Genomic DNA, 14,652 nt, shown 5'->3' on the forward strand with positions numbered 1-14,652 from the left:
TATAAACTTAAAGAAAAATAATTCCAGCAAATCTTCAGCATGTCTCTTGGTTCGCTTGCCCTGCTAAGCCTCTGTGCTTATGCTTTTGGGAAAATTAAAAGAATATAAGCCTCCATCAGGATGGCCCTTTCCTGGGCAGAGGCCTGCGTGTGCTGTGAGCCTGTGTGTGCGGTGAGCCAGTGCGCGTGCCGTGAGCCCCGTGTGCCGTGAGCCTGCGTGTGCCGTGAAGCTCTTCTGTTCTTCCCTTTCACTGTCTCACCTTCCAGTCCTCCTCATGGCCAGCCTTACTGCTTGCTGCACTTACTGCTTCCTGGTCCACTCACTGGGTAGCATTCAAACACTAATGGGAAGGAAGACATACACCACTCCAGTGCTTTTGCAAATCAAGCATTGTTTCGTTTATGTAACTTTAATTCTGTCCATATGTAAAATAATCATAACACAGTGTGTTGTACTGATGTCTACTTTATGTTGTAAATAGTGACACATGATTTTTCTTCTGAGAGTATTTATGCGTATTAATGTGTGCTTGTTGGAGCTCTTACACTGAAGTCCCTCTGGTTAGCATTTTGGTGTGTAGCTTCATAGTGCCTTTCATTGGCTACATTGTATGTTTCATAATAGTAATTCTATTTCTAGGTCATCTAGGCTCTGTAAAAATAATTACCTTCCAATATATTACCTCATAGCATATCGTCAGTGAAAGCGTATGTGAAAAGCAGGGTCTTTATTTTACTACAAGTCAAAGAGCATCAACCCTCCGGGAACTAAGAGATGTGGAGGAAGATTGCTTCCTCAAAGGAGAGATTACCTCATCAAAAACAGGAGATTTCAGAGAGTAAGCTGGAGACAGATAAGCTAATTTTTTAAAAACTGATTCATTAAGAATATCCAGTTAGAAATGATTTCTTGATTTGAATTATCGAAGAATGTATTTTCACCGTGGAAGGAAGTTCTAACAAGGTTGATTCCTCTGACTCTGAAGCATTCATAAAAATTTCTGTTGTGACTTTGGCACTGTTGAAGTGCGAAGCCCTGAGAGGACAGGAGTGCGCGCAGCTGGCCATGTGAAGGCGGGAGTGCGTGCAGCCGTCATGTGAAGGCGGGAGTGCGTGCAGCCGTCACGTGAAGGCGGAAGTGCGTGCAGCTGGCCATGCGAAGGTGGGAGTGCATGCAGCCATCATGTGAAGGCAGAAGTGCGTGCAGCTGGTCATGTGAAGACGGGAGTGCATGCAGCTGGTCATGTGCAGCCCGTCATATGAAGTTAGGAGTGTGTGCAGCCCATCATGTGAAGTCAGGAGTGTATGCAGCCCGTCATGTGAAGTCAGGAGTATGTGCAGCTGTCATGTGAAGGCAGGAGTGTGTGCAGCCCATCATATGACAGCAGGAGTGTGTACAGCCGTCATGTGTAGGCAGGAGTGTGTGCAGCTGTCATGTGAAGGAGGGAATGTGTGCAGCTGTCATGTAAAGGCGGAGTGCATGCAGCTGGTCATGTGCAGCCCGTCATATGAAGTCAGGAGTGTGTGCAGCTGGTCATGTGAAGTCAGGAGTGTGTGCAGCCGGTCATGTGAAGTCAAGAGTGTGTGCAGCCCGTCATGTGAAGGCAGGAGTGTGTGCAGCCGTCATGTGAAGGCAGGAGTGTGTGTAGCCGGTCACGTGAAGGCTGGAGTGTGTGTAGCCGGTCATGTGAAGTCAAGAGTGTGTGCAGCCGTCATGTGAAGTCAAGAGTGTGTGCAGCCATCATGTGAAGGCATTTTTCCATTGACTGTTGACATTGCAGTCACAGACCTTGGCCCTTGGTGGAGATTTTTCACATTACCTAATACTTTGCAGTTAACCTTACTTAAAATTGTTTGAAATGAATACCTTTTCAAGTAGAAACTGATATTAATGAAATTTATTTATAACCGGTTTAGAATTTAACATAAGAAATCACTATTAATATTGAACTAATGTTAGAAAAAGAAAGTCTGGTATCACAATGGAGGGCTGAGGAGCAAAGGAAGCAGAGCAGCTGAGGAGATGCTCTGTGCTGAGGATGCTCAGAGAAATGGGCACAGTCACAGTTTGCGTGATGATGTTCCCGTGGCTGGCTTCTGGAAGAGCCTTTATAAAGCCTGCTGCCCACTGAGCAACGAAGAAAAGTATCCCAGCGCTGTTAAAGTAAGACCCAGAAGAGTATTTGAGAGGCAAGGCTGTGACCTGGATGTTAGAGAAGGCAAGCAGAATGGGGGTATAAAGAGAGGGATTGCTTTCATAACTTTTGATGGTCATGCTACAATTGATAAAAATTGTCACTTAGAAAATAGCACACTATTAATGAGCATAATTGGGAAGTAAAAGCAAGACATGTAATCTGGAAGCAGAGATCATGGAGGTGCATGTGGACATTTTATGGGTCTTGGAGGAAACTAATAGAACAGGAGGCTGTGGTGAGAGCAGTGGTGGCAGAGGCGGTTATAAAGAGGGTGATGGTGGATATAATGGGAGAGTGGGCCCTGCTCCTCACCTGGGCAGCACAGTAGAGCTGGCCTGGGTGGCATGGGCATAGAGAGCCAGTACTGAGGGCAGGGGAGCCAGAGAGCTGACTGTGCATCTTGCTGGCTACAGCATTGCAAGCAGTGCAGAAGAGTTAACGCTAGTGGTGTGGGTGCAGGAGAGCTGGCAGGCTGACTAGCTCAGATACCTCTCAGGCCCAGATCCAAGGCTCTGAACTGGCCCACCCCAAAAACTACCCTATCCATGAATTGCTGGAGTATACGAAGGGGTCGGTTCTATAGATCCAAAACTACAGGATCTTCATGACAAGGGCAACAATAGGATATCCAAGAGGAGTCCTAGTAAGGTTCCAGTATTGACAGAATAGCAGAAGTAGGAGGCCTGGCACCAGACCAACGAGTCATCAAGATGAACATCAATGAGCAAAGAAGTGTGGACAAAAGGGTAAACTGTGAGGCACACTGTGGCATACTACAGCTTCCAGAACATGATTTTTTTTCTCTATTGGGGGGAGGTTGCAAGGGTACAGGGCATTTCAAGGGGAGGGAGAGATGAGTAGAATTGGAGTGCATGATGTGAAATTCACAAAGAACCAAGAAGTGACGGCAGCACCAATGGTGGTGGTCAAGTTGTAGTAGTGGAGTAGACTGTGGTGGTAGAGACACTGGATAATGGGTTTGGAGGTGATGGTGGTAACTATAGTGGTGGCAAAATTATGGAAATAACAGAGGACCCTGGTGGCAAAGATGGTGACACCAGAGGCGATTATGGAGGTATTGATGGTGGTGGCCACTGTGGTAGTGGTTGTGGTTATAGCAATAGTTAAGATAGTTATGATAGTGGACCAGGGTATGGAAAGCAAGGTGGTAGAAATAGTGCTAAAGGAGGATGTGATGGTTACAATGAAGGTGGGAATTCTGGTGGAGGTGACTATGGTGGTGGTGGAAACTATAATGATTTTCAAAGTTATAGTCAACAACAGCAATCCAATTAAGGTCCCTTTGTGGGAAGCTGGGTGTCATGTCTGAGCAAACTACAAGTGCCTGGTTTTGTTCTGCTCTTTAAGTTTTACAACCCAGAAGCCCATAAACTTCAAGTCACTTTCTTTGCTTCTTTTACTTTTTTTGTCTTTTCCCCCTTATCCTAGTTTTTAGAGCAAAAGAATAAAAGTCACTTACCGAACATTTAACTGGCTGGCACTCTTCTTGTTTGTACCATATACATTTTGTGGAGTGAAACCAAGGATAATTGAGGTGTCGTTGTCCGAAATGATGCAGAAGTATAGCATAGTTGCTCAGAGCAAGCATCTCACTTCCCAAAATTTAAATAGTCTGGCATTCCCTAGGACTCATTACGCCATATATTTCAACCCAAAAAGGTAGTGTGAGTTATAGGGTTTTTTTTTTTTTGGAAGGCCCTAAGTCGTCTTCTGTGTCCACTCCTACAGCATATCAACTGTCCTTCCTTCTCCAGGAGATGATTCTGTTATATGGTGTTTCTTTTTTTTTTTAAATTTACATTGCAAATGATTTCCCCTTTTCTGGGTCCCCACTCCCCGCAAGTCCCATAAGCCCTCTTCCGTCCCCCTATTCTTCCATCTACCCCTTCCCACTTCCCTGTTCTGGAATTCCCCTATACTTTTGCACTGAGTCTTTCCAGAACCAGGGCCCACTCCTCCATTCTTTTTGGACATCATTAATTTGTGGATTATGTCCTGGGTATTCAAAGTTTCTAGGCTAATATCCACTTATCAGTGAGTGCATACCATGATTGATCTTTTGAGACTGGGTTACCTCACTTAGTATGATGTTCTCCAGCTCCATCCATTTGTCTAAGAATTTCATGAATTCATTGTTTCTAATGGCTGAATAGTACTCCATTGTGTAAATATACCACATTTTTTGTATCCATTCCTCCGTTGAAGGACACCTAGGTTCTTTCCAGCTTCTGGCTACTACAAATAGGGCTGCTATGAACATAGTGGAGCATGTGTCCTTATTGCATGCTGAAGAATCCTCTGGATATATGCCCAGGAGTGGTATAACAGGGTCCTCAGGAAGTGACATTCCCAGTTTTCTGAGGAACCGCCAGACTGATTTCCAGAGTGGTTGCACCATCTTGCAATCCCACCAGCAGTGGAGGAGTGTTCCTCTTTCTCCACATCCTCGCCAACACCTGCTGTCTCCTGAGTTTTTGACCTTAGCCATTCTGACTGGTGTGAGATGAAATCTCAGGGTTGTTTTGATTTGCATTTCCCTAATGATTAATGATGTTGAACATTTCTTAAGGTGTTTCTCAGCCCTCTGAAGTTCTTCATGTGAAAATTCTTTGTTTAGCTCCGTACCCCACTTTTTAATGGGGTTATTTGGATCTCTGGGTTCTACTTTCTTGAGTTCTTTGTATATATTAGATATGGTGTTCCTAAATGGCAGTGTGACACCAGTTGGGTTGTGGATCTCTGAAAGCCAAGGGCTGGCTTCTTCTGAGACTGGATGCCTTCAACTCTTATGTTAGCCAGATGACCATAGAATGTAATTTTGAGAAAATAGGCAAGTGAAGAGAGAATTCATGTAATGTGATTGATTGTCCAAAGAACTACATTCTTTGTGCATGGTTATGATTTTATGCCACTTAATACAATATTCAGTGACTCTTCAATAAAGAATCTAGATGACCTCACAGAATGTAAGTATGGACAAAATGAGACAGCCGTGACACAGGAAGGGTTAACATTTCCAACAGCTGAAAGAGGCATGCTCAGAATTGTGTTCCCCTTACAACAGGGCACCAAACTGTCTATAAGTTTTGTGAAAAGAGTGTAGGCAAAAATTAGATTTGATCTAAGTCAACATGAGTGGAGGTTGAAGGGTAATTTGAAAGTTTTCTGCAAATCATTCAGATTATTTGGAGAATATTCAACATAAGCCGAATTTAAAAGCAAAAGGCTCTTATGTGATAGTAGTTCATAGAGTTGATGGATAGTATATTGATTGTAGGGTTTTCAGTACTGGCTTTAAAGGCCTTCTGTGGAGACATTGTGCTTCTATAGTATTGGGAATGGACATTGATGAGCATCTTTGGTTTTCCACAGCTCTGCAAGTGAATCTGGTTCTCAAAGCACTTGCGAACCGCTCGTGACTCCAACAGCCCTGGCTGCTTGCACCAGGGTCGACTCGTGTTTTACCCCTTGGTTCGTCCCATCGTTGTGCATATCCTTCCAGCTCGCTCACCTGGAGTTCCGCCTTTGCCATCACCTGGACCAACTAGGCACAGGTACGCATCACTTCAACATCAAGAGAACACCTACTTAGTACTTAGTGCCATTTGTCATGGTCCTGGGTGTTCACCACATGGTACCTCACAGTTCCGAGCATGGGGACTGGGTACTCCAGGGTTACTGTAAAGCTGATCGAGTACAGTAGGTGTGGCCCTACTTCTCAGTGACACATTTTCTGAAAGAATTTTCAAGGAGGTTTGTTGTTTGGTTTTGTTTTAGCTGCAGGTTTTATTGTTATACCAATTAAGATCTTTTTGAAAGAAATGCATATTTTAGTCTGCATTCTACGTTACTGTAAAATAGATCCCAAAAGAACTTGGTATTTATCACGTAAGTTCAAAGTACCTACTCTATAAAGATGGACACATTCTCCTTAAATTACAAGACTCATATTTTTACACATTTAAAAGGAATATAAATAAATTCCCTATGTAGCAATAGTAGGCTCCTATAAATTTCCAGTGTTGCTTGAATAATTATTTCTCAAGTGTTTTATTTACTATCAACCCTTTTCTAGTTAATTCAGTTTGATTTAGGTTTTAGGTTTTCAACTTACATGTAATGGGGAAGAGGTGATTAAACCTATTGTAGCTGCTGGTAGACATCTTGCTCTTACAGGAAGAACAGAGTTTAACTGCTTTTTCTAGAGTCATGTTTTTGTTGTTTTAGAGATTTTATTGATAGCTACAGAGATTTAGATGGTTGTCTCCTCTTATTTGTTACTGTGATCAAACATTTTTTATCTATGGAAGTGAAAATAACCTTTGAGCAATATATGTTTAAGAGACCTCATTGAATAAAACAATGTATTTTCAGATGTCAAATGGTACTTCAAAGATTTTAACATTTTCATAACAATTGTTTAAATCTATTAATATCAAGTACTAACTTTAAGAACAAAATGAATCATTTAAACGTCTCCTCACTTGTTTCCATAAAGGATTGGCACATCTTAATTGCTATTTTTCTTATTTTCTTAAAAGCTTCACCACAGTACCTACAGCCATTCATTTCTGATAAAAATGTGCCGTCTGAACTAGAATACATGATCATTTCCTTCAGAGAACCAAACGTGTATCTTCGGCAGTGGAACAGCGGTCCTGTCTGCCAGGAGATCCGGTTCTCCTCTCAGGTGGACTGTAAACTTCTGGAGTGCAGAAATGTCACGATGCAAAGTGTGGTGAAACCCTTTGGCATCTGTGGACAGATGGCACTTTCCAGCGCTGGAGGGCAGAAGCTGCTGGACTGTACCGGGGCTGTGGACTCTGTGCTTGTCAACTTTGGGCAGCATGCAGTTCATTCCCTAAACACTGCGATACAGGCGTGGCAACAGGTATGCACATCTCAGAAGCGTTTAGAGGTTGACTGCATGCAATCCTTTTACTGTATACCCTGTGTTACCACTTAATTATAAGTTAAAGCCAAACCTGAATGTGGGGGATCAAGGGTTTGGGGCCACCACTTTGTTTAGAAAAAGTGATGCAAGTGTTGTTGTTACAAAGCCTGGAGACCGCACGGGTGGTTAACACTCATCAGAGTCATGGAATCTACAGCTGTACAGAGTTCTCTTTACAGACTCTAGAGAGTATGAGTCGACATATGTGTCAAGGACATGCCTTCTACTTAGGGCCTGTTCACCATATCTGGGTAAAGAGTAACTTACTCCCAAGAATTTTTTTTCCGGGGGTGGGGGTTGCTATGGTTCTGTTTAGCTAAAGCTGCAACTTTGGTATGTAACAGACTGTCTAAATGTTCACTATAGAAATTAAGGACTTAAATTAAGCCTTCTAGATTCTTAAAAACGTGGATGAGCCATGGGCTAGAACCTGGAAAAGGAGCACTCTTGATTTTCCTTTGCAGACATCCTGCCATTTTGATTCACTGGAAAGCACTACAGAATGGATTCTTAGATTCATAGAGAATTGTAATTACTTTAATAATTTTTCTTGTATCTTTTATAAGAAATTACTCACATCAGAAAACAGATGGACTATAAACCAGTGGTGAATGACACACTTAAAGTGGGAAAACAACCCCTGTCTGCAGAATGGAAACAGCCCCACAGAGTATTTGGATGACAACACAAAAAATCCCTTCTGCGTTTGTGGTGATTTTCATCATTGCCCTCACATTTAGTCACCATTTATGCTAAGACACGTGTCACCATTTTGTACACGTTTCACACAGTCATGGATATGGCTTCCCAAAATGAGTCCTATGTTGAGCTGTAGACGGTGTAAGGCATAGAAGGTGTGTGAGGGCTTCTGCTCCTGTAAAGAAGCTGCCTGGGGACAAGGAAGAGAACTTAGGGGGAATTTTTATGAGAATATCTTAAGGATCTTTATGGAAACAATTTTATGAAATAAATAGTTCTAAATTTTTCAAGTTCTCTAACCTGAAATGTTTATGAGAATTAGATTTTATAGAAATAAAATTTAATGTTTGCTTTATATGCATGAAGACCTATACAAAACTAAGGAATTAATTGCTTAACGTGGTACTGCAATAGCAAAGGGAAAGAAGATAACACATCTGGTTTCTATTTGAAGTCTTTTTTAAGGGCATTCCATGGTTTTCGTATTGCAAAAGACATGCGTAAAATAAGAGCTAGTGTGATCGAAATCTTTGCAGCTGGTTCAAATAGCAATGTGAAAAAAACTTCCATAGCTCCAATTTCTAGCTTCAACTTTTTGAACAATGCATTTAATAAAAAACAAACGTAGAAAATAGAGAATTCTTGATAGAACATTTAGATCCAGGACATTTTTGTCTTAGTATCAGAGCTTTATAAGCAAACTCATATGTAGCAACTACTGCAAAATGGCCTTCAAAATATCAGTTTCCTAGAGAGAAAAATTATTCTCCTAGACACAGCTATACACATAAATAAAATATGGTACATAAATATTTAAATGTTCTAAACCACATCAGACTGTGAATGACTGACTGGCTAGCACAGTGCCTTGAAGGAATACTCCATTAAGTAGAGCCATGTGTGACACAGCAGATGCTGACAGGTACATTCTATGAATAGTTGGTTCTGAGTTAGACAGGGATTTGGCAATGTTAACATGAGCCACAAGAGGATATGCTTCTGTAATTGTTGCTATAATTTTCTTGTTTCCTCCCATGTCAAGGGTACTTGCCACCAAGTTTTAATGTGGCAGCCCATGTATTCTACAGTAAATATGAAAGTGCACTACTTTAAAATCAGAGGACATTTGCCATTGAAACATGCTGATAAAGACTTCTTGTGCTTATTTTTTTCTGTCCTGAATGTAGTTTATTGTCTTTAGAAGGACGTTTATTCTGAAACTTGAATTTTATTATATGTTTAATAATGCTGACATACACTGTAGTTGTTGACAATGAAAATGAATTTAATGAGTAAAATATAGCATTTGAGTTCTCTATCTGATTTTTAAAATCATATTATCAGGCATGAAACAGTTTGGTCCTTTACTGTCAGGTCATAAGTTGAAACTTATCCCCTCCCATTGGTTCTTGATTTCTGTGGTTATAGAACTCACTCACTCTCTCCTCCCCCCCCCTCCCTGCACTGCATGTATTTGATGTATTTGTATATATATGTGTGTGTGTGTGTGTGTGTGTGTATGTGTGTGTGTGTGAAATGATGGTGGTTCCTTTCATGAAACTAAATTATGAGCTCAAAATACCACTTTCTTTTTGCTTTCTGTGTCAATTTTCCTGGTTTAAATAAATAACAGTTAAAAGGAGGCACACTTACATCTCTTACTTACCAAACATACAGGTAACCATGCGGTTGCTTCCTCAACATGACATGACCTTCAAATATGAATAAGCCATCTTTCAACTACAGATTTTTGTACCATTCTGGGACTCACTGTAGATGATGCCAAACAAATGAATATAAGCTTTTAATATAACAGAATCTAAAACATTCCAAGAAATGTTCAAGTTTATTATAGTTATAATAAATTCCATAGATGAAGGAACATTTGAGAAACAGTTCCCTGAAGACCTCAAGTGTTCTTTAGATAAAATATAAACAACTCCCTTGTTCCTTAATTTACACTTCTTTCCTAAAACCTTCATCATTTCTTAAACCCTCATCAGTTTTTAGAGTTGAGGAGAGGAATATGATTTGGTAACTTAACATCTGTGTTAAGATTGATCCTAATTCATTATGAAAAGTGAATTTTAACCTCAGGATGTGTATGTAACTGAGTGGGAATGGGAGCAGCCCCCTCTCTCCTTCACGGCTTTCTTTACTCTCCCATGGACAGGAGAGAGAAATGCTTACAAGGAGTGTAGTTTTTTTGATTATGTTTTGATTACATAATACCAAGTGGAAAAATCTCATCAAAACTAATTACACACTGTGATTCTAGTTGATTAAAGGTTTTAGATAAAGACATTAAGTAGGATTGGATAACTAGGCACATAGTAACAGCCAGAGATTCAGAAAGAAAAAAGAAAGAGTGCCTGAAAAACATCATTCCAACTGTGGCTGGCAGTTACATCTGAGCATAAAATTAGATATTTAAGTTCACTTTTAAAATACTCTTTAGTTTTTACAAAGTCAACATGCTTCACCAGTGTTATTATTACAGGTAAGCTAGGGTGTGCCTCATTGGCCAAGTGCTTGCCTATGCTCCTAGCCCTGAGCTTACTTCCCAGCATAGTTAGAAAATAAAGATTTGTTTTGTTGTTTGTTTCCTAAGTATTTGTTGGGTGCTCAAGCATTAGGAATTACTATGAGTATTAGAGGTAAAATTGTAGGTCCTGTTTCTTCTCCAGGTAATAAAACAAATAAATAGGCACTCTGAAGCTGATGAATAGTGTCGTGTCAGCATCAAATGGGAACCTAGTCAGGCCTGGAGAGGACTTCTGAGAGCTACCTTGAGGCACTGACTTTATTTAGAAGAAACAGGAGGCAGAATCGAAGCAGGCCAATCCAGCAAGAGATAAGAAGGATCGAGGTCCCAGCAGAGGGAACTGACTAGGGCAGGAAACAGCTTGATGCTTGACTGAATAATGGGTCCAGAACAGTGTGGGAGGTCCTTGGGAAGCAGGGCAGAACTGGATTACCTAGAAATAGAGATTGAATTTGAGCTAGTGCTCTAGTCACAGTCCAGGTAAAGCTGGGGTCTGACAGCAAGCAGCAGTCATGGTTTAAGCTCATGAGTAACAGTTAAAACTCATGTGAGAGAGCACTAATGGTCATAAGTGCTTGGGCCTCAGCCAGACTATCTTTGTGGATTAGCATGCCCGTCAAAGCAAGCTTCTGCACCATGAGCATTGAGAGGTTAAACCAGAATGGATAGATGATTGAAGAGGAGAAGGAGGGCGAGGAAGAAGAGGAGGAGGTGGTGGTGGTAGTGGTGGTGGTGGTGGTGGTGGTGGGCCTCAAGAGTGTCTGGTAGAATGCATTTCTCAGGGTCTCCTCACAGCCTGCAACCATAGAACACCCACCTGGTATTCTGCATGGCCGAGGTTGGATTCTGCTTCCACCAATTTTTTGCTGATGGGGTTCTAGGTACTCAGTACTGGCTGAGTACTGCTGTGTACTACTATAGACTCCTTGGGCTTTGTGTTTCCTAATCCCCTGCATCATCCTAATTCCCTGCATTGTCTTGCTTCTGAATTCCTGTCACCCTTCACTTCCCCCTCTCCTCAGTAAAGGAGAAACTCTAGTGTAAGGCATTCTTTGGATCCTGAGTCAGAACACAGAGGTCCACTCGTGAGAGCTGTCCACTCTCCTACCTTCTCCCTGCATTTTCATAAGCTACTTGGAAGTTTAGATCCTCAAGTTAATCCCTTTCTTAGCTATGTTTTTAGTTTCTCTGAAACCATGTTGACTGGTTTTATGCCACAGCCTGGGTGATAAAGAGTACAGCCAGTGATTTGATGTTACAACTAGTAGGGACTCTTTAGGCTGAGAAAGAGGTATCAGCAAAAAAAACCTAGTGCTAACTAGAGGATCCTTAAGTGCTTAATGGGGCATTAGCTACCGACCCATTGCTGAATGAAACAGACACTGGAAACTTTTTCAACTAACATCGTTCCTTTTAAAACTGCAACTTGGCCTTTAAATGAGTTCTGGAGTTGATCTGTTCAGCCTCTTAACAATAGAGGGAAAGTTATGGTTTTATTTATATCTCTCCTTGGGCATGAGCGCGCGCGCGCGCGCGCGCACACCATTTACTCCCTTCCTCTCTCCCTCTTAAGGGACCCAGGATTGTAGTGACCTAAATGATCCTTACTTTCTGTAGGGTACAAACTGTGGCTTTGGTAATTGGCCTTGATTGTAGAGTTTAGAGGGCTGGGAACATGGTAATTCTAGCCTCTGGTACTCTGTTCAGAAATGTGCACAGCCCAGCACAGCACTCTTTATAGCATGTTAATTCATTTTAAGAAATGTTAAACGTTTGTGGGATCTCATTGTTCTTTTCCTCTTCTGTGTATATGATTTATTTTGTAGGAGTATAAATCAAAACACATTCCTGGAACGTATGATGTCTTTAAGATATTTTTGTTGTGCTTATCCTAAAAGTATAGATATTCTGTATACCAGAGCTAATGACAACAGATGCTTTAGCATTTGTGTGTTAAAACAATGGCCAATGGGCAGACAGCTGCCAAACATCTTGCAATTAATCTGATACACACATTGGCTTTCATATTCTTTTTCTTCCAGAACAAATGCCCTGAGGTAGAAGAGTTGGTCTTCAGCCACTTTGTGATCTGTAATGACACACAGGAGACACTGCGGTTTGGCCAGGTGGATACTGATGAAAATATTCTTTTGGCAAGTCTCCATAGTCACCAGTACAGCTGGCGTTCTCACAAATCCCCACAGGTATTTGCAAATCAGTATTACAAACAGCCGTTGTTCAGATTTGTTTATTCTGCAGTTATGTCTGTGTGTGGTTATTTCTCTGTGTAGTGGCATCTGATGGAAATCCAGGACTGCTCACAGGCCATGCTCCTGGTAAGCATGGGTACTGTTGAGGAAAGAGGCAGCATGGGTACTGCTGGGGAAAGAGGCAGGCTCTAGAGCCCTGTGCTGGGCAATCGTGCTGGACTTCTGTGCTGTGCTTTTCCCGGAATGGGGATGGAACAGCCCCTGCTCTGTCTGTGTGAGGAACAAGACTGGGGCTTGGTATGCAGTCAGCACAGGTGTTGAGCATATTAACCACCATTCAGATTCCCTCTGCTCATGCCCTGTACCAGGCAGATGCTTGTCAATAGCAAAGGCAGAAAGTCACAGTCAGGATCATGCAGTGACCACAATGACAAACTTTGCCCTGGGGAGCTCTGAGAAAAGACACAGCAAAGGATGTCTGCTTTCCAAGTGGTATAATTCCATTCTCCTGTCACTTTAGTGGGGATAATTAGAGAGATGTGCCCTGCGGGGATAGTCTACAGATGAATTAAATGCAAAGATGTGGTCTTAAATGAGAAAAAGAAGTTCTAGGAAGTATTCCCAAGAATAGTGTATTTCTAAAACTCTGGGTAATAAACTATTATCTGCTTGTGATTAAAAGCAGGTCATTCAATTAGAGAGCAAGTTTTCCCATGTGGTCGGTCATAGGCCAGCTTCAGAATCTTCCACTTCAGACTCTACCTCCTCTCTTTTCTTGTCTGTACCCAAGACAAGAAAACTGTCTTTTAGTTATTTTGAGATTTTTCACATGTAATAACCCATTGTTGTCATAAAATTTGGAAATGTAGAGACAATGAAATATTCTTCATTTAAATATCTTAATTTTAAATCAAAGTAATCTAACAGGACATCAAAACTCTAAGCTTTTATAATGCAAATTCTCTTTTTAAAGATTTGTTTTTATACTGTGTCTGAGAGTGAATAGGGTAGGTATGTGTATAGGTGTCCACAGATGCTCAGCCCCTGGCGATGAGCTGCCTGAGGAGATGCTGGAAACCAAACCCCTGAACCGTCTCTCTAGTATTGTTTAGTACAAATTCTTTACAAAGCTTTTCACACAATATAATATTGCACTCATAATTTTAGCCTAGGTCACATATATTTTCCAATTTTCATGAAACTTTTTTATGTTAGAGTTTTCATTTGCCCTGTGTGACATGAGGATGTTGTATTTGTTTCTTTTGTTATTTTTTATTAGTCACAAAAGTAGAAGCACACATGTACGTGCACATACACACACATACACACACACACAGCCTGTACACAGGCAAGCCCAAACATAGTAGCACTAGCTGTGGAGCCCTCCATGGTCACTGCATCCCAGCAATGCACTAGAGTGAGTGGCACCAAACATACTTCTGAGGACCTCCAGGAAGTAATGTGTGGCTGTGCCCTTGAGTGCATATGCCGCCAGCCATGGGTCAGCCCACAAAGCACAAAGAAAGACACTTCGCCCCTGCAGGGTCACCAGCGGGATTCCTGGAGCCCAGGACTGTGGGACATGCAGTTCCTGGATAGAGGAGAGGTCAGATGAGAAACAAGAATGGATGGTCACTGTCACCACTGCACCTGTTGTTTTTATGGGTTTTTTTTTTTAAATACTAGTTTATTTTCTCAACATCTCTATTGCCATACATATTTTAAAGATAAGAGAACTTACCTTTTATTAGTTTATTAGTTTATATATGCAGTTTTATATCCACAATCCTATCTTCTTTCCCTATATTTTAGCAGCATGATTCATCTGTTAAACTAGGCAATCTGAGGTTTTAAAAGAAGAGCTGAGAAGTCTCTGATATAGTAGACCATATAAGCCCAAAGCCGAAGGAATAGAGGATTGTTGGGCTAAGTATAAACCCTTGCAAAGTTTTGACTGTGTCACCAAACTGAACTTCTGTAACTTTTAACGTATATAAATTGTATGAAACATTGTCTTTAATTGGGT

The 14,652-nt window shown here is 41.3% G+C and overlaps 1 protein-coding gene across 4 annotated transcripts in view; it reads left to right on the top strand.

Moving 5' to 3' along the window:
• The window catches only part of Vps13b (vacuolar protein sorting 13 homolog B), a 564,131-nt gene that overhangs the window by 465,391 nt on the left and 84,088 nt on the right, over positions 1-14,652 (top strand). For 3 of the 4 annotated variants that reach the window (XM_052160919.1, XM_052160921.1, XM_052160920.1), the window contains 3 exons: positions 5,591-5,772; positions 6,760-7,109; positions 12,459-12,620. In XM_052160919.1, the coding sequence (XP_052016879.1) occupies positions 5,591-5,772; positions 6,760-7,109; positions 12,459-12,620 (694 nt within the window). Of the gene's footprint in view, positions 1-5,590; positions 5,773-6,759; positions 7,110-12,458; positions 12,621-14,652 lie in introns of those variants that run through there. The other variant, XM_052160922.1, reaches the window with a different exon arrangement.

This window comes from Apodemus sylvaticus, chromosome 17, assembly GCF_947179515.1.
Source record: "Apodemus sylvaticus chromosome 17, mApoSyl1.1, whole genome shotgun sequence".
Lineage (NCBI taxonomy): Eukaryota > Metazoa > Chordata > Mammalia > Rodentia > Muridae > Apodemus > Apodemus sylvaticus.